The sequence below is a fragment of the Leucoraja erinacea genome, chromosome 8 (assembly GCF_028641065.1).
Source record: "Leucoraja erinacea ecotype New England chromosome 8, Leri_hhj_1, whole genome shotgun sequence".
In the NCBI taxonomy this organism is placed as follows: Eukaryota; Metazoa; Chordata; class Chondrichthyes; order Rajiformes; family Rajidae; genus Leucoraja; species Leucoraja erinaceus.
This window is the reverse complement of record NC_073384.1, coordinates 29,269,606-29,290,388: the sequence shown is the minus strand read 5'-3', so window position 1 is coordinate 29,290,388 and position 20,783 is coordinate 29,269,606. Positions and strand designations below refer to the sequence as shown.

Sequence of the window (20,783 nt, the reverse complement as noted above, 5' to 3'; positions counted from 1 at the left end):
CTAATGAAGGCCAAGGGACAAAAATCCTTCTTCGCCACTTTTTAGGGAATTAAATACTTGTAGTCTTAGATCCTTCTGCTCTACACCACTCCTTATCTTTCACTGTGAATTTCCTGCCCTGATTTGACTTCCCAATTTGCAACATCTCACACTAATTTGAATTAGACTCCATTTGCCATTCCTCAGCCCACGTGCCCCACTTGCCCAACTGATCAAGATCCTTTTGTAATAATTGATAACCATCTTCACTATCTACAATACCATCTATTTTCGTGTCACCTGCAAAGTTATTAATCATGCTTGTACAGGTGCACAACCTTTTATCCGGTGTTCCGGAAACCGAAAAACTCCGAAAACCGGCCATTTTTCCCCAGGATGTTGTCTGCAAAGATCCTATAGCAGCTCTGCTATAGGATCTTTGGTCGTCTGCACACCAAAGCTCGCGTTTGGCGCCAAACTTAACACGAAACGACCCACGGTCAACCCAGGCCTGTACTACTGTAGCGGCTGCCTCCTCCCCGGAGACCGGGGAGACACTTAAACATCTGTAAATCATTGCTTAAATGTTAGTCAGTTAGTTTGGAGGGCTTTTATGTGAAGGGGTAAACTTTAATTCTTAGTCCCCTACCCGGTCGGAGAGGCGGGGAGCGGTCAATGCCTTACTGGGTCGCCGTGCAGCAAGCTCCGCAGCGCTGTGGCCGCCAACTCCCAGCCGGGGCTGCGGGAGTCCGGCCACGGGCGGCGCCGGTTGTAGCTCCGACCCCGGCAACTCTACCCCTGGCTGCGAGGCGCTCCAAATCCACCGCCGCCCGCGGCCAGACGCCCGCAGCCCCAGCTCCGCGAATGTTGGGAGTCGGCAGCGTCGCAGCGCTGGGATACCAGCGAGGAGCGGGCAATGCCTTACCGGGTCGCCGTGCAGTAAGCTCCGGAGCGCTGTGGCCGCCGACTCCCAACATTCGCAGAGATGGGACTGCGGGCGTCCGGCCGCGGGCGGCGGCGGCCCCCAGCTCCGCAATGTTGGGAGTCGCCGACCAGGTAGGGTACTAAGAATTAAAGTTTCCCCCTTCACACCCCACCACCACCCCATAAAATCCCTCCAAACTAACTGACTAACATTTATGCAATGATTTACAATGATTCCCCGGTCTCCGGGGAGGAGGCAGCCACTCCAGACTTTTCAAGCCGCCCGCGCTACCTACCTAATCTACGCTAAAAATCTTCCATTCGGAAATCCGAAAATGTCCGAAATCCGACAAGTGTCTGGTCCCAAGGCTTTCAGATAAAAGGTTGTGCACCTGTATATTGCGATCCAAATCATTGATATAGATGCCAAATAGCAATGGGCCCAACACAATCCCTGAGGCACACCACTAGTCACAGGCCTCCAGTCCAGAGAACAACCTTCCACCACCACCGTATCATGAGGATAACTTTGTACCTAGTTAACTATAATTCTCTGGATCCTATGCGATTTCACCTTCCAGAGAGGCCTATCATGTTCAACCTTATCAAAGGGCTGGCTGTAGTTCACATAGACAACATCTACAGCCTTGGTTACATCAATCCTCTAGTGACTTCAAAACACTCTATCAAATTTGTGAGACACAATCTCCCTATCCCTAATCAACCCCTATCCAGCCAATTGCAGGTACATCTTATCCCTCAGAATTCTCTCCATCTTATCCCTCAGAACTTTTTTACCACAGATGTTAGACTTACTCGTCTATAGTCCACTTTACTCCTTCTTATGTTTAACAATATGTTTTATTAAACATAATAAAAGCCACGATTTAGATGCCTTTAATTGAAATGTTTGCTAAATTCACATATATAATTTTTATAGATAAACAACATAAAAGATTGAACCTCTTTCCCAGCCACTGCCATTCATCCAGTTACAGTCCCTATGGTTGTGATACCACACTAGGTCACAGGCTGTTTCTGAAAGCTAGGTAGTGTTCTTGCATTGACTAAGGGTCCAGAACAGCTGTTGATACTGTTTCTACCACTGTCATTGTGTGGTTTTGAGCAGGTGCCAACAGCTGGATAGAGGATGCATACATTTGATCTTCAACTGTTTTGTTCAATAACAAAGTTGATGCAGACTACGGCTAGCTCACCCACATTTGCACTCACGACAACTAAGAAAGCATAACAAATGGGAGCATCCATCCTGTTGATGTCATGTACATCATTTTTGTTCGTAAATTTACCATTTAAACAATAAGGTTATCTCAAATTTCTAACCTTGGTTACATGGTTCTTGTGCATTTGAACATTACTGTTACATTAAAGTTATTCTTTGCTTGGTACCACTAGGTGCACAGCAGAAGCCAATATCAATCCATCTTAGACTTGTTTAATTGATAGCTGAATAGAGCTAAGCATCAATCTGTGTAGGAAGGAACTGCTGGTTTAAACCGAAGATAGACAGAAAATGCTGGAGAAACTCAACGGGACAGGTAGCATCTTTGGAGAGAAGGAATGAGTGATGTTTTGGGTCGAGACCCTTCTTCAGAGTCTGAAGAAGGGTTTCAAACCGACACGGCCCCCATTCATTTTCTCCAGAGATGCTGCCTGTCCCGCTGAGTTACTCCAGCAATTTGTGTCTAAGCAACAATCTTTTGTACTTGTCATTATACTTACACTTACACTTACACTTATCAAAAGGTTGCAATCAGTTATTGAACCATTTCTTCTGAGGTGTACTTTGTGGATTAGAGGAGAAATAGGATTCATATATTCATTCTTGGATCTTTTCAAGGATGCTTCCTGATCTTGCAAACCTGAAATACATTGTTTCTTCAGTCTTGTAGGCAATTTCCCAATCACTTGTCCAATTGGCATTGTGAATCATGGTCACTTATTAGGATCCTTATTTATTTTGTTTCATTTCCTAACAGGAATTGTCACTAATGGGTGGATTCTTACCACTGGTGATAATCTAACACCCGGGGAAACTGAAAGTGGGACTCTTCAGCAATAAATGTATTGTAATCCTGGAGTTTTCCTTTTTCAATTACTTCTCATTTCAATATCTGGCATTTTGAAACTTGATTCAAAAATTATGTACTCTAGAGGTTGAATCCAACTGTCTCAATGAGAGAATGGGTATGATACTTAAGCAATATTTTGGGACCGCAACTATATTGTAAAGGTAAAATCTGCTGTCAGTTTTTTTTTAGAGCAGTAAATAATGTGATGATTGAACCATGTATGTCATCCATATGTATGTGAGTCTGTTGGGCTTAGACAGCAAGTTTGTCAGATTGTGGACTGCAAATCATTGCCAAACAAGGCTGCTAAAGATTTTTCTCAAAAGTGTTGTGAGCTGCTATGGATTGGGAGAGGTCCCAGTATATCACTCCAATGCTACTTCTGTTTATCAGTATTGCTGTTCAGATGTCAGTGCCAAATACACTGAAACATCTGTCAGTTTCACTGAACTGCAGTGTGGAATTTTAGTGTTTGCAAAGCTGCATTTGTGCTGCTATTATCCAAAAATAGGGGTAACTGCGTTATGTTCAGAGCAGGTTTGTTCTGAACATAATACAGATACCCCTATTTGTCTTGAATAAAATTAACAGGAATGTTTTGTAATATTGTTAACATTTCACTATTTAATTGAGTGAAAACAAAATGTTTTATCTACAGCATCAAAACTTCCAACCAAAGGAAGTGCCACCAGAATTCCCAAATGAAGACATTGTGCCAGTCAGGGCACAATGAATTCCATTCCTTTACTGCACAATTGATTTTATTTTTTACATAGTCCCGTGGAGTAGAAATAAAGAATTCTAAAAGGCTTAATTAACAAAACTGTAAAATGCAACTTCAGGAATAAATGAGAAACAGATAAAAGCATTAGATATCACAAGTAATCCAGCCTGAATGTGAAGAGCTGACAAGATAATTGATTTTACAAAGTCATGATAATTGTTGATTGTTAGGCATTATCAGCGAGTAGACCTTTCAATACAGTTAAAGCAAAGGTTTTGATATTAGTCTTACCAATGCTGTAGCCCTAATTGGGGACTCAGTAGATGGAGGAATAAAACCTGCTTCTCTTCACTTCCTTCTTCAATTTGATGCTTCATTGTTTTGTACAACAATTCAATTTGTATACTAACTTTTCTAATTGAAGATTTGTCCTATTTTTTTTTCTAATCAGAGCAGACCAGGACAACTTTCCATATTCTGGTCGATATCATTTCTAAAGTTGTAGAAGAACACGGCAGTCACGGTGGCGCAGCAGTAGAGTTTCTGCCTTCCAGCGAATGCAGTGCCGGAGACCCGGGTTTGATCCCGACTACGGGTGCTGTCTACAGAGTTTGTACGTTTTCCCCGTGACCTGCGTGGGTTTTCTCCGAGATCTTCGGTTTCCTCCCACACTCCAAAGACATACAGGTTTGTAGGTTAAGTGGCTTGGTAAATGTAAAAATTGTCCCTAGTGAGTGTATGATAATGTTAATGCATGGGGATCGCTGGTCAGCGCAGACCCGGTGGGCCGAAGGGCCTGCTTTTGCGCTGTATCTCTAAACTAAACTAAACTAAACTTAACTAAACTAACTGCTTGGCTGAAGCTGCTGCTAGCTTTAGTTTTTTTGTTTAATTTTAAAGAGATACTGTGCGGAAACAGGCACTTCAGCCCATCGAGTCCATGCTGACCAGCGACCCCAAATGCTAGCCAAAGCCAATTTAACCTACAAACCTGTACGTCTTTGTAATGTGGTAGGAAACCGGAGCACCCATGGAAAACCCACGCAGTCATGGAGAGAACATACAAACCATACATACAGCACCTATAGTCAGGATCGAATCTAGGTCTCTGGCACTGTAAGGCAGCAACTCTACCGCTGCGCCACCGTGCCGCCCATTGTAGTTCCAGAGCACAACAGGCAGGATGTTGTCTGAGCACCCAATATTTCTTAGTATTACATGGAATGCATCAAATTGGTTGAAAATAATTTCAGTAATGTGGGGATCTTAGAGGGGAGATAGTTATAAATGCATTTCTCTGTGATTTCATGAACTGCCCATTAACATCATCGTGGACTGTGATGGTCATAAGTTCTTGATTGTTTCTTTCCCACTGCTATGCATTATTGGATATGGGACCATTATAGATTTTTGAGTTCAATAGTCAATAGTCTATTTAATAGTCTATTTAATTGTCATTTGGACCCCTGGAGGTCGGATGGGCTGCAGAGGCCGCTGCTGACCAGAGTCGCGCCGCCTACCGCCTACCAGCTAACAGTGGGTTTGGAATTGTTTAGCTCTGTCATAACTTAGTGGTTATGATTCTCCAACGTATGCTTGATAAAGGGAATTTTCTTTTAAAAACAAAAAGTCTTCACCTGTCTCCATCTATCACTTGCCAGTCTTTGTTCCGTCCACACCACACCAGAGATGCCACTAGGGGCGCTGCACTGACAGTAGCCTCTGCCTGTTTGTCCTTTCAATCCTTTTTTAAATTTTTAGTTAGTTTAAAGTCTGTTTTTGGGGGAAACCTTAACTTTTCTATGTGGGGGAGGGGGGCAGGGTAAGGGGGAAACTGTTTCCCAGTCGCTTCCTGGCGGGGACGCGACTATTTCTCCCAGTCGCGTCCTCGTCTCCCACCTCGCGGCCTACCAGCTGGATCGGAGCGGCCTTTCCTGCCGGGGACCAGTAACCGGACCAGAACTTCAACAGCGGTGGCGCGGCACTGGATTCACCACGGAGCGGGCGATGCCGACCTGGATCCCTGTTTGGAGCTCCGGAGCGTTGGGCCGCTGCTCCAACATCGTGGAGCTGTGGTTTGGGAGAGCTCCCAACGCGGGCGGTGCTGACCGTCATCACGGAGTCCTGGGGCCCTGTGCCAAGGGCCGCCAGCATCAGTCTCCACCCGGCGCGGCCTGCGGACTTTGGGAGCCGCGGACTCAAGCAGGAGGGGGCCAACTCTGTTGTCCAGGCCGCTGAGGATGTCCCCCAGCCCCGACGTCGGACTTACATCACCCCAGCGAGCAGGCCTGAACATCGGGCCGCCCGTAGCGGCGACTGCGGAGGGCTCGGGGAGGCCCCGACCATGGGTGAACATTTGGGAACATTAGAGGAAGAGACTGACTTTGGTGCCATCCCTCACAGTGGGAAACTTTGATTCTGCTGTGTGGGGATGTTTTTATGTTGGATTCCATTGTGTATTGTGTTCTTTATTTTTATTGCATGGCTGTATGGTAATATCATTTCACTGTGCCATCTGGCACATGTGACAAATAAATGCATCTTGTATCTTGTATCTCCTCCAGCTTTGTCCTGCCTATTACAATCAGTCTGAAGTGTCCTAACCCAAAACATTGCCTATCCATGTTCTCCAGAGATGCTGCCTAATCAGCATAGTTATTTCAGCACTTTGTGCCTTTTTTTGAAAACCAGCATGTTTCTTGTGTCTGTCTTCTTATTTTCTGTTTCTAAATGTTCTCACATTGTTCCATTTCTATCTTCATGTTTTCCTAGTAATAACAGTTATTGGTGAGACTATTAACAATCTGTGTGAGTTAGTTAATGTAATTATTCCTGAATTTAGTGATATATTTTTCTATTTATTTGTACCTCACTATTAGGCATTACCCTAGAATCTATGATGACTTGTTTCCACTCTGTTTTTGTGCTGTGACTAATGACGACAAAATGGAAATCGCAGATAGGGCTGAGGATAGCCAATTGAGTGGACTTGTGAGATGGTGCGCACTTTCAGCAACTACTTCTTTATGCTCCAGATTTATGGCCTTGAGACTCTCAATACCTTCCTAAATGCCCCTTATCTAATATGAACAGTCATGGTGCAGAGGACAATTATGCAAGAGTTTATTGTTCCCAAGTTGGTCTCATTAACCATCTCATAATCTACAAAACCAGAGTTGAAGCAAGTTCTGTGAGACGGCCTAATAAGGAGAAGGAATTATAAATAAAGAGAGGAAAATATCATTCAATAAGAATTTCTATTAGATTAATTGGCCAACCAGGTATCGTAGCACAGGAAGTCTAAGTCATAAACCTTGCCTCAGCTAGTGACAATGATAATGTTGATATGTTCACCAATAACGCAAAGGTAAAATGGAGATAATATAAAAGCTCATGTGGTCACTGCGGAAACATGCAAACTGCAGAAACAGCACTGGATGTCAGGATTGAACCCAGGTTTCTGGAGCTGTAAGACAGAAACCTTGCCGTGTCACTATGTTTCCACCACAATCAGATTTTCAAGTGAAGAAAGCTGAATTTAAGAAAATGTGGTCAATTATAATTAAAACTTTGTAATTTATTTCTTGTATAGCCATAAATCAAGATGTTTTCCACTGTACTCAGTGTTAGCTCTGCCCATTTGTGAGTCACATACTTAAGACAAGTTTATGATCACAAAAATTGAAATCATTATTACTTGTCAACTGGATCTTTTTGTCTAGAATTCTTAGGAACATAGATATATTACACCTAAATGTGATGAATAAACTGCCGCTGCAGTGACTCAAAACATTTCACCGCATCTTCAGCAAATATCATAGTTGATTTCCTTTTATCACACTTAGAATTTAACACCATTTTCAATGCTTTTGTGTTATGTTTTTGGTGAAGATTGCTAATTTTAAAACTGTTGAGTTAAAGTTTAGAAAGTTATTTGCATGACCTTTTATACTGCTATGGTTTCCATTTGGAAGCAGTACAAAGTCTGTTGAAACATTCATCAACATCTGCTGAGCTATATACTCAGTGATTGTGTAACAAAATAATAGTGAAGTCCTACTATTTGCAAATTCCTAATTAAATAGATGTACAGATTCATCCAACATGGCAACATTCACTTAGGCAAGAAAAGATACAAGAATATTAATCAAATACAGGAAAATGTAACAGTATTTGGAGGCGATAGAAAACACTAAATTCCAAAGCTCCATGTAGCAAAACTCATCTAGTTAGCATTTATGAATATGGAAATCTTACTAGACAGTGACAGCTGAACAATGAGCTTTTCAACAGTATTGAATACAAAGATAAAATAACTAGATCAGATGAAAGGTCTTTCTTGGTTCTGTTTATAAAAGAAAAGGATGCTCTCCTGTTGAGGCAGTGCATAATCTAATATAACCATTGTGGGTGAATTCAAAATTTTAGGATTGTGTAAGCTCCCTTTGGGGGAAAGCGAACCAGCTTATTTTGTAATGAGCAGGAATTGATAAAAATATCACTGGGATTGTTAGAATTTCTAAACCATCTGCCACAGGTCTTTTAAGCAATTATGTTATCCATGTGGGGAAAAACGAGTTTCTTCCCCCTGCAGAATGAATGACCAAGATTATCCAAATTTACAAACTCAACAAATGAAAATAGGCTGAAGAAGAGTCTCGACCTGAAACGGCACCTGTTCATTTGTTCTACGATGCTGCCTGACCCGCTAAGTTACTGCAGTATTTTGTGTCTATCTTTAAAAAAAAAAAAACAGCTTCCTTCACAAGGTGCTACGGAATGTGTTCTTTCCTCTTTAGGCACTGTAATCTTTTGGCTGCGCCTGATTATTAATATATCATCATCTTCATTTAACAAACTGAAGTGTTGTCAATTAACCCGCACCCAATTAAACTGAATATAAGAATCCATGTGTGATCTTAATGGCACTGACGACAAAAGTTTTTGCTGTAATTTCAGCATTTAAATGAACGCAGAAGCAGAGCGTATCCATAAATAAAGAGAAACCAATGAAACTTATAGGTAGGAAAAAATTATTGAGCTAAGATATAAAATAAAATATATTTATTAGGATATGGAAGAGAGAATATAACTGAATGCTGCACTAAGGCACAACAGATGTAAGACCCTTCTGGTTTTAACTCATTAAACAGGATTGAAGAGACTTTGCTGCACCATGCATTCACTTCCACCTAACCACCTCAGGCAAATCTCGTTCTTCATCTGTTGGAAATCTGGGTCCCATAAGCGTCTTGCTTTATAATAGTATGAGACGAGATCATTGGAAATGAAAAATAAGGAAGAGGAGAGGTTGCAATAAGCACTTTAATTTCTGAGGCTGATATGTCTGCTTCAGATCTGCTTAACTAGTCATCCAGATACATATGGAATCATGGATACCCAGAAACCAAAAACAAGCTGCACTGCTGCAAAAAAAAAGTCTACCTTTAATTGCCTGATGGTCTGAAGCAAGACCAGATGGTAGAGCATGGAGGGATGAAATATCCTAGTCTGCAAAACCTGAAAAAGCCTGTTGTTTTTCTGTGCTGGAATGTGGAATAAGTATCCTTCGGGTCCACAGCGCAGAGATAGCTGTCTGGTTGGATGACTTTCCTAACTATGCCTAGGGATGCAATATTAAAACACTGTGCAAAGATGCTTGTTTGAATTTATGAGGTCAAGTATAGGGCAATGTGATTCTGATGTCTTGCACATAGAGTAATACCTAAACTGAAAGCTGTTGTTCAAAGATACAGCTTGTACATTCTGCAAATTTAGTTACTAATTTCTTTGCAACATTTGGCAGTCTGTTAATTTGATAATCGTGATAGTTGCTCAAGTAATTCATTTTTATTTAATTATGCATACTTAATTATTTCTGACATTGTGAATCAACATTTTGATAACTAGTGGAGTTACCATTCAAGAAGAGGGTATTGCCCTGATTAATGCAGGAATTATCATGCTGCAATTACAAATTTACCAATATGTTTAATTGAATTTTGTTTTAGTCAAGATGAAAGGATATTGAAGTTGGAGAAGGACCTATAATCACAAATGCAGAAGAGATGATTGGTGCTGTCTGTTTGTTTTGCCTGTGGTCATGTTGAAGAGATGTTTGTTTGGGCTTCGGTATTGTTGAACTTCAATTGGGGAGCAGTTCTGCTTATTATCAGTTTACTTTTGGTCTAGCTCAATTCACACTGGGCAATCAATGCAGTGTGAGAAGCAAGTTATGTTTGTGTTTTATTTTACAGCTATTGATAATTTTCAATCTGTCAGTGAGCACTGTAGCATCGTCCTTTCTGAAGTTGATGTTTTTCATTGTTTTCCATTTATAAATGTTGTATATCATCCTGCCCCACTATTATGTTCCAATTTCTCAATGTTTTTTGTTAGAATACTTTTTAATTCTGTGGTAAATATTTACAAAGTAAAGGATATAATTTCAATGTAAAACAGAATATCAGAAGAGAGTTTCTCTGTGATAATCACAGGGAGTTTGAACTGCTAAATCTACTAAAAAATAAGTGGAATATGGCGCCTGTAGAGAGTGGTAGATCTTATTTTCTTGACGGCATGGTGACTTCAATGTTACAACACATGACAAGAATGCTGTCTGAAACTATGGATGTGTCCAAATGATTTAATTAGTTTTAAAGTTCAATAGAAAGTTTGGTATTTTTTGATATCTTTTTTGATGTCAGAAGGACCCAAAGCATAAGACCCATAAGAACCGCCAGTTAAATTAACACCTGCAAGGTTGTGCAAACTTCAATAACTATATATATATTTATTTGTTTAGGAAAGAACTGCAGATACATAGATACATAGACAATAGGTGCAGGAGTAGGTCATTCGGCCCTTCGAGCATTTGATCATCCACAATCAGTACTCCATTCCTGCCTTCTCCCCATACCCCTTGATTCCGCTAGCCCTAAGAGCTCTATCTAACTCTCTATTGAATGCATCCAGTGAATCAGCCTCCACTGCCTTCTGAGGCAGAGAATTCCACAAATTCACAACTCTGCGTGAACAGGTTTTTCCTCATCTCAGTTCTAAATTGTCTACCCCTTATTCTTAATGCTGGTTTAAATCGAAGGTAGACACAAAATGCTGGAGTAACTCAACGGGACAGGCAGCATCTCTGGAGTGAAGGAATGTCTGAAGAAGGGTCTCAACCCGAAATGTCACCCATTCCTTCTCTCCAGAGATGCTGCCTGTCCTGCTGAGTTACTCCAGCATTTTGTGTCTACCTTATATTTCTTCGTTGTTTTATTATGTTCTTCTAAAAATAGTTCAAGGATAAATGTTGTTCAGGATATGGTGGTAGTTGTGGTAGTTTAGGATTCATGAGACCACTCCCCTGTTCTTTGAAACAATGGCAGAAAATCCCTTATGTTCACCAGAGATTAGAAAAGCAGCCTCACTTTAACATCTCATCTGAACTTTTAAAATCTAATTAAATGTTCCTTTTTTATACATATATAAATGCATTGCTTTATCAATTCAGTTTTAGCAGGGTTAGATTTTACGGCAATGGCCTTCACAACCTCCATGGCAAATGTGAATGAAATTAGATTGACTCTATTTTGCAGATTGCCGTTCTGACCCTGAACCCACTCAAAATCACTTAAGAATAACAAATTTGTAAAGTTATAATCACTATAATCCTAGAGGAAAATTTCCAGAATCCTTCTCATTATCAGTATATGACAATATTCACCAGTCTATATATTATATTTGGCAAGCGAAGAGGCTAGAAATTAATATGCAATGGTAAAAGAACCAAAAAAGTTTGTTGTAATGCTTGCTCATGATTGTTTCAATAGTGGGTATATAATATGCAAAAATACAACAGCATACATAGATCAAAGTGTCAGGTGTTACTGTTTGCCTGCTGTATACTTTACCATGCAGAAGAGAACTACAACAGGTCCCAACCATTGCCCAAGTTTGGGGTTTCCTGGTCTATGGTGGGGAGGGGGAGTGAAAGGGATGGGGGGAGAGGACAATAATCAGGAGCATGTGGAATGCCTGGAGCTCTGAGTTTTTTGGAGTAGACTGACAAGAGATTAGAATCTTTGTGGTGGTGGTGTCAAGAGATTAAAGCCTTTGGTGTTGTGAATAGGTTGCCTGTGGACCAGAATGTGGGGGAGGAAGACACAAAATGCTGGAGAAACTCAGCGGGATAGGCAGCATCTCTGGATAGAAGGAATGGGTGATATTTTGGGTCGAGACCCTTCTTCAGAATCGTGGTGTGTGCTGTGGCCAGAGATAGGATCTTGAGCCATGTGGTTTCAGCTGAGAAAGTTTCAAGGTTGGGAAGATGGATGTTGACACAGTAGGTATGAAAACATATAGAATGTAGATCACTGTGTAAGGGAAAAATAAATTGGATCTACATGTGTCAGGTTGCAAACATTATGAAAACATGATTATTTTGGGCATTCCTCACAAATTATGTTCTTGAAATAATGTAACAATATCATCCTGGGCAAGGCTGATTGAGCACACAAGGGTGATTAACAACCCGGAAGTGCCCAATCAAATTTCTGTAGTGACACAGTTTAACCTAGAAATGGCCCTAATTGCATTGCACTCCAGAAATAAATTATATTGAGATGCTTGGTGCTTAAAAAACTAGCTATGTGACTGAATGTCTCAGCCAAGATCTTGTTGGCTACATATCCATGTTGTAATCTGGAGCATTCTAAATCAGCAAGTGCAACTGACTTCTTGATTCTGATTGGGACCGTGGCCAGCTTCCTTCTAAAAAGCCTGGCAAGATCCTAATTTTGATTTGAGAGGGATTTCAGCATTATATCACATAGAAGAACATAACCGATAGAACCCTATTTTTTAAAATTATAAATAAATGATAATTTATCACATTTGAAAGCAAACGTCAAATGAAACCACACAAGAACAGTTGGGTTTAAATATTAAATGTAGAATTTAAGCAGGAAGTGAGTTCAAATTTTCCTTTTCAGGTAGGATAGTTTGCTCATAAAGTAAATTATCGAGAAAAAAGGTCGTTGAAATTTCTGGGTACAAAATCCAGATCTATTTCTTGAGATGAGGGATTTGGGCAAAAGTGAGTTTCAGATCAATCAAAATGATATCGGCTTTAGATATTCTTGAAAACAATGTTTATTACTGATAAGTCATAACTGCATTTAGTTATTATTGAACAGAGAACAGGACTTTACAACACTATTAATGCAAAGTAGTATATATATACTACATTCTTCAATTAATTGCAAAGTGATAATTTTAAGTGGATTTATATTGTTTGCCGAGAAACACAATTAATTGTACTTAAAAAAAGTTGCAAGGTATAGAGAATTAATTTTATTAAAGCTGGTGGCATTGCATTGCCATGTGAATAGTAGGACACTTAGTCAGTTGGAGAGCATAGCTGTTACTGTCAATGAATTTTTTTATTTACTTAAAAACAGTACAGTAGAACACTGATAAATACATAAGTAGTTGCCAAAAACTTCCATGTCAACACAGGATTATATTTGAATCGGAATTCTGTAAACCACAGATTAAAAAAACAATTTGCAAATCTTTGTACCACAGCATATTAAATGTTTCATTTTGGAATTTAATTTAAACAAGTGCAGTAGAAACACTTAACAAAAGCATATATTTTACACTGAAATGATTAGACTTGTAAAATATGCCTTCTGTAGATACATTTGGCAGCACACTGACTAAGCTTTGTGCATTGCTGATAATTCGGGACTGTTTAGATTTGGAATGCCGTATAGTAGGAGGAAGGGGAAATTATTTGAGACATTGGAATTTTTGCAACAAATGATTTAAGAAGATGTTTAAGAAAACAGATAAATTAGATTTGAAGTAAAAATACCAAAAATGAAGATTACTAGGTTATGCTTCAAACATTTTCACAAAGAGAATTCTCTGAAAACATTTTGAACATTGAATGGGTGCTTTCTTTTAATTTCTGAACAGCAGCAAAAGTAGACAGTCCTATTTTAGAAAAGTAATATTTTCAATAAATCATATGGTCCCTTGAGACTGCTGTCATTTGTTATGATCATGACTGACCTGATTTTGGGCTCACCCCCACTTTACTACTACCTGTTCCCCATAGCCCTTTGTACCCACATGTACCCATTATGTACCCACAAGTTGATATTCTGTGTTTCATGTGTGAATTCTGTAATTTCTCTTTATTTAAACAATCCTCTACAATTATCTTCTTCATACTAAGATGAATAACCCCAAACATCCTACTCCATTCCTCAATTTTTTTGTACTTATTTTGCATACAGTAATTGCCACCTGTCCATATTCCTTAGCAGACTTATTCTGCCTTCCACATAACCTGCTTTATTGGCTCCCATCAGCAAATGTTGTTATTAATATAAAATCTACAGAAAACGTTACACTTCTAGGCTGCTTTTAGGAACTAAATGTTTTTTTTTGCATTGAACATCCTTACATGGTAGTTCATGATTCTACAAATATTTTCATAGTAGGTAAACAATGCAACAACAATGGCATTAACATTTTAAAGGAGCAAGTTATGCAGGATAAGATGTGTTTTATCAGAAAGTACATTGTTCCCATGTGATGTGGCAAAAGGAGTAAATAATGGTTGGTGAGTATTTCTCTGCTGCAAGAGTTTGGACAGCCATTGCAAGAGATCAGCTAATCCAAGGACAAAATGGCTTACATTTTATATAAATCCAGCTACATTTAACTGAGAAACGTTTACAACAAATGCAATAACGTGGTAATGAATCTCAATTTCCAGCTTATGGAAAACAAAAAAAAAATCTAAAATAATAACAATTCATGGCTATCAGTCTTAACAGCATTTAGAAGAGTTTAAATTACTTTATAACTGTCATGCATTCTCCTTTGACTTTTAGGGTTATTCTTTCACCTATCTAATTTAGTTTCATTCAAAGTTCTACTCATGGTAAATTAGGCTCTGATTTTAACCATTCCCTATCTTTATAAAACATTAATATATATTCTCTGTAGTATTATAATATTGATAGACTATATAAGAGCTGAAAACATATGCATCAAATGTACAGTAAATTATATTCACACTGATAAAATCACTGCATCCACCACAGATTATAATTAAATCTGCGGTGTGAAATAACTTTTGTTAAAGCTAAATTATAATTCGGTGTTTCAATCTAGCCATGGTGTCATTTTGGTAAAAGTCAACAAATAATTTAAAAACGGTAAGATGCTGTGCTTTAGACTGGTTGGTTGTAGATTTCAACAGAAGTCTATTAAAATAGAAGTTGTTGAGAATAACGTGTAAATACATCACCACTGTCCACCGGGAAAGTAAGCCGTGTGTATTCATTCACCCATTCTTGGCAATTTCTTTCCGGCACTCAAAGTTAGAAGTTGGGAAAACAAAATTCCCCATGTTAGTGAGTTCCTGCTATTTTGCGTCGCAATTAATAGAGGATCATCACTGGAGTCCTGAAAGTTAATGAATTTGTTTAAATGTGACTTATTTTTCACGTTTTTAAAAATATATACCATAATGCTCCCAACACGATAGTATGGTTCTGTTTGCTTAACTGAGATTTTCAACTGTCACAGTTTTACAAAGTGGAATTTTGTTGTTTTTAAATCTGTTTTTTTTAAATCATGTTTCCTCTTTAGGAGAAACAGAAACTTGAGCTGGAAATTAATGAAACTAAGTGTCATTTGGAGCACGTCCAGCAGGATGCAGCAAAAACGAAGGATGAATATCTAAAGCTGATAGAACTACTGAGCAAAGCCGAGCACCAACTGCACCTCACCAGGTACAAATAATCCTGTTATCTGCCAGTGGCAATTCATAACGCCAGCATCAAGCTGCCTGTCTCTACCGCAGGCAATAAAACATTTTACATATATTTTTGGTGATTTGCAATACCAACTGTTCACATTTTTGCCTACTAATTGCTGCAGTATTAACAGGTGAAGCTATTAAAAAACCAAATTGCAGGTATGTAATTATACAAAACCAAATGTGATGATTTTTCTAATCTGTCTTAAGGGAAAAGCAGCATGATGTTTGTAACATATGGACGGGTGATGGGATTACCAGATGTTCTGAGATTTTTGTTTTTTTCTATTCTAAGATCTCTTGTATTCTGTCAGTTTGAGTTGTAATGATGTGGGAACAGCACAGCATATGATATTGTATCATGATAAATGGTCTTAATAAGAGGTTGTTATAACAGGATGTCATTTATATAGACTGGGCGACCGCTTCACTAAACACTTGCGCTCTATCTGGCAGGGCTAGCTTCCAGGTGATAGCCATTTCATTCCCCTTCCTATTCCTATACTGACTTGTCTCTCCTCGGCCTCCTCCTATGCCAGAATGAGCAAACTGGAAGAACTGCATCTCATATGCTGCTTGGGTTTATATCTTTCAACACAAAGACATAAACATTGAATTCTCCAATCCCAATCTCCTCACCTTCTCTTCTACCCATCTCATTCCTGCCTGGCACACACATCTATTTTTGTACTCCCCACACCCCATCTCCAAGTTATTTTTCCATCCTTCAGCTTCTTCATCCGCTCATCACCCACCCTCTCTAACCAATTTTTCATCACATCCTGTTCCCTTCTATATCCACCACCTGTCCCTCTGTTTCTACATTTCACTCCTCACCTTCCATTCTTATCAGGTTCCACCATTTGAATCCACTTATCATATCCAGCCTTGGATCTATGTTCATCCTTCTCTCCCCTGCTGATTCATGAACCCCTCCACCAGGATTCACCCATCACTTGCCAGCTCTTGTTCCACCTTTTCTCACCCCTTTCTACCAGTTATTTCCCCTCTCATCTTCATCGGCGGTCACTCAAAACGAGTATGACTGTCCTCTCATGGAGGACACCTGTACGTGACTTTGTTTAACGTGGGGAGACTGGTGCACAGACAGCCACCACATGGTCCTTGACAGATCTGGGTCAGGATCCAGTGGCATGGAGTCCAAGACGACCAGGGACCCTTTTCTACTGCAGCCTTCATCCGTCTTCCCAGCCGTTGTGACACTCCACTAAGGTTAGCCATCATCCTCCGCCTGTTCAACCGTTGAGGTCTTGGTTGGATTTCTCTTTGTCAGAGTCCTCCCCCTCGACCTTACCGCCATGGGTGGCCCTACCAGGAGCACAGCTCCAGACGGCATCGCTCTCAGGATCTCAGGACCACACAAGCTTCTCCACCACGACAAGGTGACAATCCATGAAGAATCAGGAACTTTGGTTAGCTATGTTACAAAATTTTGACATTTTAAAAATCAAGTCTGCAATTTATCCCATCAGATAAAGCATAAAAATAAGTTTAATTTGACACCTAATTCACTTTCATATCTTCAGTATTAAAAAGGTTATGGCCATTTTCATACTTGGAAATTAGCATCTTGTTCCCTATTGCTTTTCCATTGACTTAACACAAAAGCTGTGATCGAGGACAGTCAAAAGCCCATAACTTTCTTAAAAATCAAGAGAACTGAATGAAATTTTCAGTTATTATAGATTGAAGCATTCTGAAACAAATATAAAACATCTTACTTGGATGACCTGAAATTAAAGCATATAATTAGTTAATTACCTAATTGTAGTCAATTACAAAATTGACCGTTGTGACGGAAATAGTAATAAACACCCAGACTGCCTTGAAAATTCAAAAATGTGATATTCTCAAGATCAGAACTTTAATATTATTGTATTATATGCTGTAAATCCGTAACAGATAGGTAAATAAATTACAATTTCTAGCAATAGACCAAGTCTTTATGGAGAAGATCAGTTGCTAGCTGGTACATTAACATATCATAATCAGTAGCATCATCATACTCCTCAGATTGTAACCAATAAGCAACTCTGTACACCTTGTTTTTCCTCAACTTTTCAATTTTGGCATTGTAAACTACAAGTTTTTGCTCTTCAAACCACACATGACATGCCTTTCTGCCCACTACTTTCCCATTAACAATGTCCTGTAGATTCCATTTCTTAATAAAAGGATATTTTTTTAAATAGCCTAAGTATCCAAATAACAAACTAATCCCATTCACACAAGAATTCACAATATAACATGATTTTTAAATCTCACTGCCATGAATTTATATCCCAGATGGAAGGAATTTAATGTTTAATTCCCATAAATTAATCTAGAAACATCCACCCAAAATATAATCAAATTATTGTTTTTTGCACAATACATGTGACTCAAACTGTTGTGAATATTTAGTTTAATGATCAATGGAGAGAGAGAATAACACAAAATATAGACAATTTAGACGGCTATCTCCAAAAAAAATGGGCATTTTAATAATCTTGCTTCTGGAACACGATCGATTGGAACGTTGCATTTGCGGTGAATTTGAACCCCATATCGGCAGGAAAAACACTGCCGGTTCGTATGGGGCCCAAATCACATTTTCGCAACGTAACATTAGATTAAAGCCATCCCAAGAAGCAGGATTATCTATATTACTAAAACTCTGTTCTTGACCGGTTTCGGCTTTCTGTGCTGCGGTTTCCGAGAGTACGCCGCCACCTAAGGCCGTCATTTTTGGCCACCTCGCTCAGAGCCCCCCTCCGCCGCGTGTGTGCCGAGGATTTTTCCCGTCGATGAAAATTGACAGAGATATTAATGTTTTTACAACATTCCCCATTCTCTCTGCTGCCCCTGCTGGAGGGAGGGGGAGCGATTATAAAAACCAGGAAGTGGTGTGCCTTAATCAGACTCTGCAAGTGGTGTGCCTCAATCAGTCTCTGCAAGTGGTGTGCCTCAATCAGTCTCTGCAAGTGGTGTGCCTCAATCAGAGCTTTGAATGACACTGTGAGCACCCTTAATTTGGTTTGAAAATGAAAATATGGTTAGAGGTAAAAAAAGCACTGCCTGCAAATAGTTTGTTTTGGTTGAAGTAAAAAGGCACACTCTCTCCCCCCCCCCCCCCCCCCCCCCCCTCCCCTCCTCCCCCCCCCCCCCCCCCCCTCCCTCCCTCCTCCCTCTCCTCTCCCTCCTCTCCCTCCTCCCTCTCCCCTCTCCCCTCCTCTATCCTCTCTCCCCCCTCTCTCTCTCCCCCCCCCCCTCTCCTCTCCCCCTCTCCCTCCCTCCTCTCCCCCTCTCCCCCCCCTCCTCTCCTCTCCCCCTCCCTCTCCCCCCTCTCCCCCCCTCCCCCCCCCCCCTCTCCCCTCTCCCCCCTCTCTCCCCCCCCCTCTCTCTCTCCTCCCCCTCTCTCTCTCTCCCCCCTCTCTCTCTCCCCCCCTCTCTCTCCCCCCCCCTCTTTATCTCTCCCCTCTCCCTTTTTGCTCCTCTCCCCCCCCCCCCTCTCTCCCCCCCCTCTCTCTCCCCCCCTCTCTCTCCCTCTCCCCCCCCCTCTCCCCCTCTCTCTCCCTCCTCCCCCCCCCCCTCCCCTACCCCTCTCCCCCCCTCCCTCCCCCCCCCTCCCTCCCCCCCCCTCTCCCCCCCTCTCTCTCTCTCCCCCTCTTTCTCTCTCCTCTCCCCCCCCCCTCCTCCTCCCCTCCATTAGCGTGAGTCCCGGAGGGGGGGATAGTTAGTGTGTGACGCTGCTGCCGCCCCCCTCCCCCCCCCCCCCCCCCACACAACCACACGTTGGGGGAACAGACCCAACGGGTCTGCACTTGGTCTAGTATGTAATATAAACAACTTACTCTTTGTTTCGTCCCGTTCTTGCGATCCGTCACGTTGTAGGCGTTGAGGGCGTTCAAAGTCGCCTTTTATTTTAATCCAAATATTAAATTGTCCAACGATTTAAAAAAAAACATATAGCGCGAACGGGATGCGGATTTATCTTCAGCAGCTCACAGCCTGAGGAAGTCCGCCACCAATAGGCAGTACAAAACGGCATTTTAATCCCGCCCCCCCCCCCAAAGGCGCCAAAGTCGCGCAAACGGCCAGTGGCAGAACTGCGGAGTAGGCCATTCGGCCCTTCGAGCCTGCACCGCCATTCAATATGATCATGGCTGATCATCCAACTCAGTATCCCGTACCTGCCTTCTCTCCGTACCCCCTGATTCCCTTAGCCACAAGGGCCACATCTAACTCCCTCTTAAATATAGCCAATGAACTGGCCTCAACTACCCTCTGTGGCAGAGAGTTCCAGAGATTCACCACTCTCTGTGTGAAAAAAGTTCTTCTCATCTCGGTTTTAAAGGATTTCCCCCTTATCCTTAAGCTGTGACCCCTTGTCCTGGACTTCCCCAACATCGGGAACAATCTTCCTGCATCTAGCCTGTCCAACCCCTTAAGAATTTTTGTAAGTTTCTATAAGATCCCCTCTCAATCTCCTAAATTCTAGAGGGTATAAACCAAGTCTATCCAGTCTTTCTTCATAAGACACTCCTGACATAGAAAAGGCTTTGGGATTCTCTTTAATCCGATTGACCAAAGACATTTCATGGCCCCTTTTGACCCTCCTAATTTTCTGCATGTTCTTTCCTGCTTTCTTTATATTCCTAAAAGACCCTGCCTGATTTCATCTCTCTAAACCTTTTCTTCCTTTAATCAAATTTGCATCGCCAACAGCGCTTCTTATTCCACGGGACGTTTACAACCCAATGTAAGAACATTGAATTATCTACTTTCAAGTAACATATTCCCTTCTTCCTCTCCCTTTCATGTACCCACATCCCCCTCCCACTGTGGTGTGCCCCCATTTCTCCCACTATCCCGTTCCTCTTTCTTACAACCTCCATGCCTTCCATGTATATACCCCTTCTGGCTTTACATTTCACTCCTCTTGCCTCCTTATCTGATACCCTTCTGTCTCCTTTTCATCTCTAGTCCTTGTAACTTACTCCACCCACCTGCATCCACTTATTATTTGGAGGCTTTCTCCAACCCCTACCTCCTTCCATCTTTCTTCTCCCTAATTCAGTCTGAAGAAGCCCGAAACATTGCCTATCCAATTCCTCCATAGATGCTGCCTGATCCCCTGAGTTACTCCTATCTAGCATTTTGTGCTTTGCTGAAGATTTCAGCATCTGCAGTTTCTTGTATCTCCTTACAACCTCTCTCA

At 41.0% G+C, this 20,783-nt stretch overlaps 1 protein-coding gene across 2 annotated transcripts in view; it reads left to right on the top strand.

The window, feature by feature from the left end:
* sdccag8 (SHH signaling and ciliogenesis regulator sdccag8) overlaps positions 1 to 20,783 on the top strand; it is a 347,356-nt gene that overhangs the window by 159,274 nt on the left and 167,299 nt on the right. For both annotated transcript variants that reach the window (XM_055639311.1, XM_055639312.1), the window contains exon 13: positions 15,394 to 15,536. In XM_055639311.1, the coding sequence (XP_055495286.1) occupies positions 15,394 to 15,536 (143 nt within the window). The remainder of the gene's footprint in view (positions 1 to 15,393; positions 15,537 to 20,783) is intronic.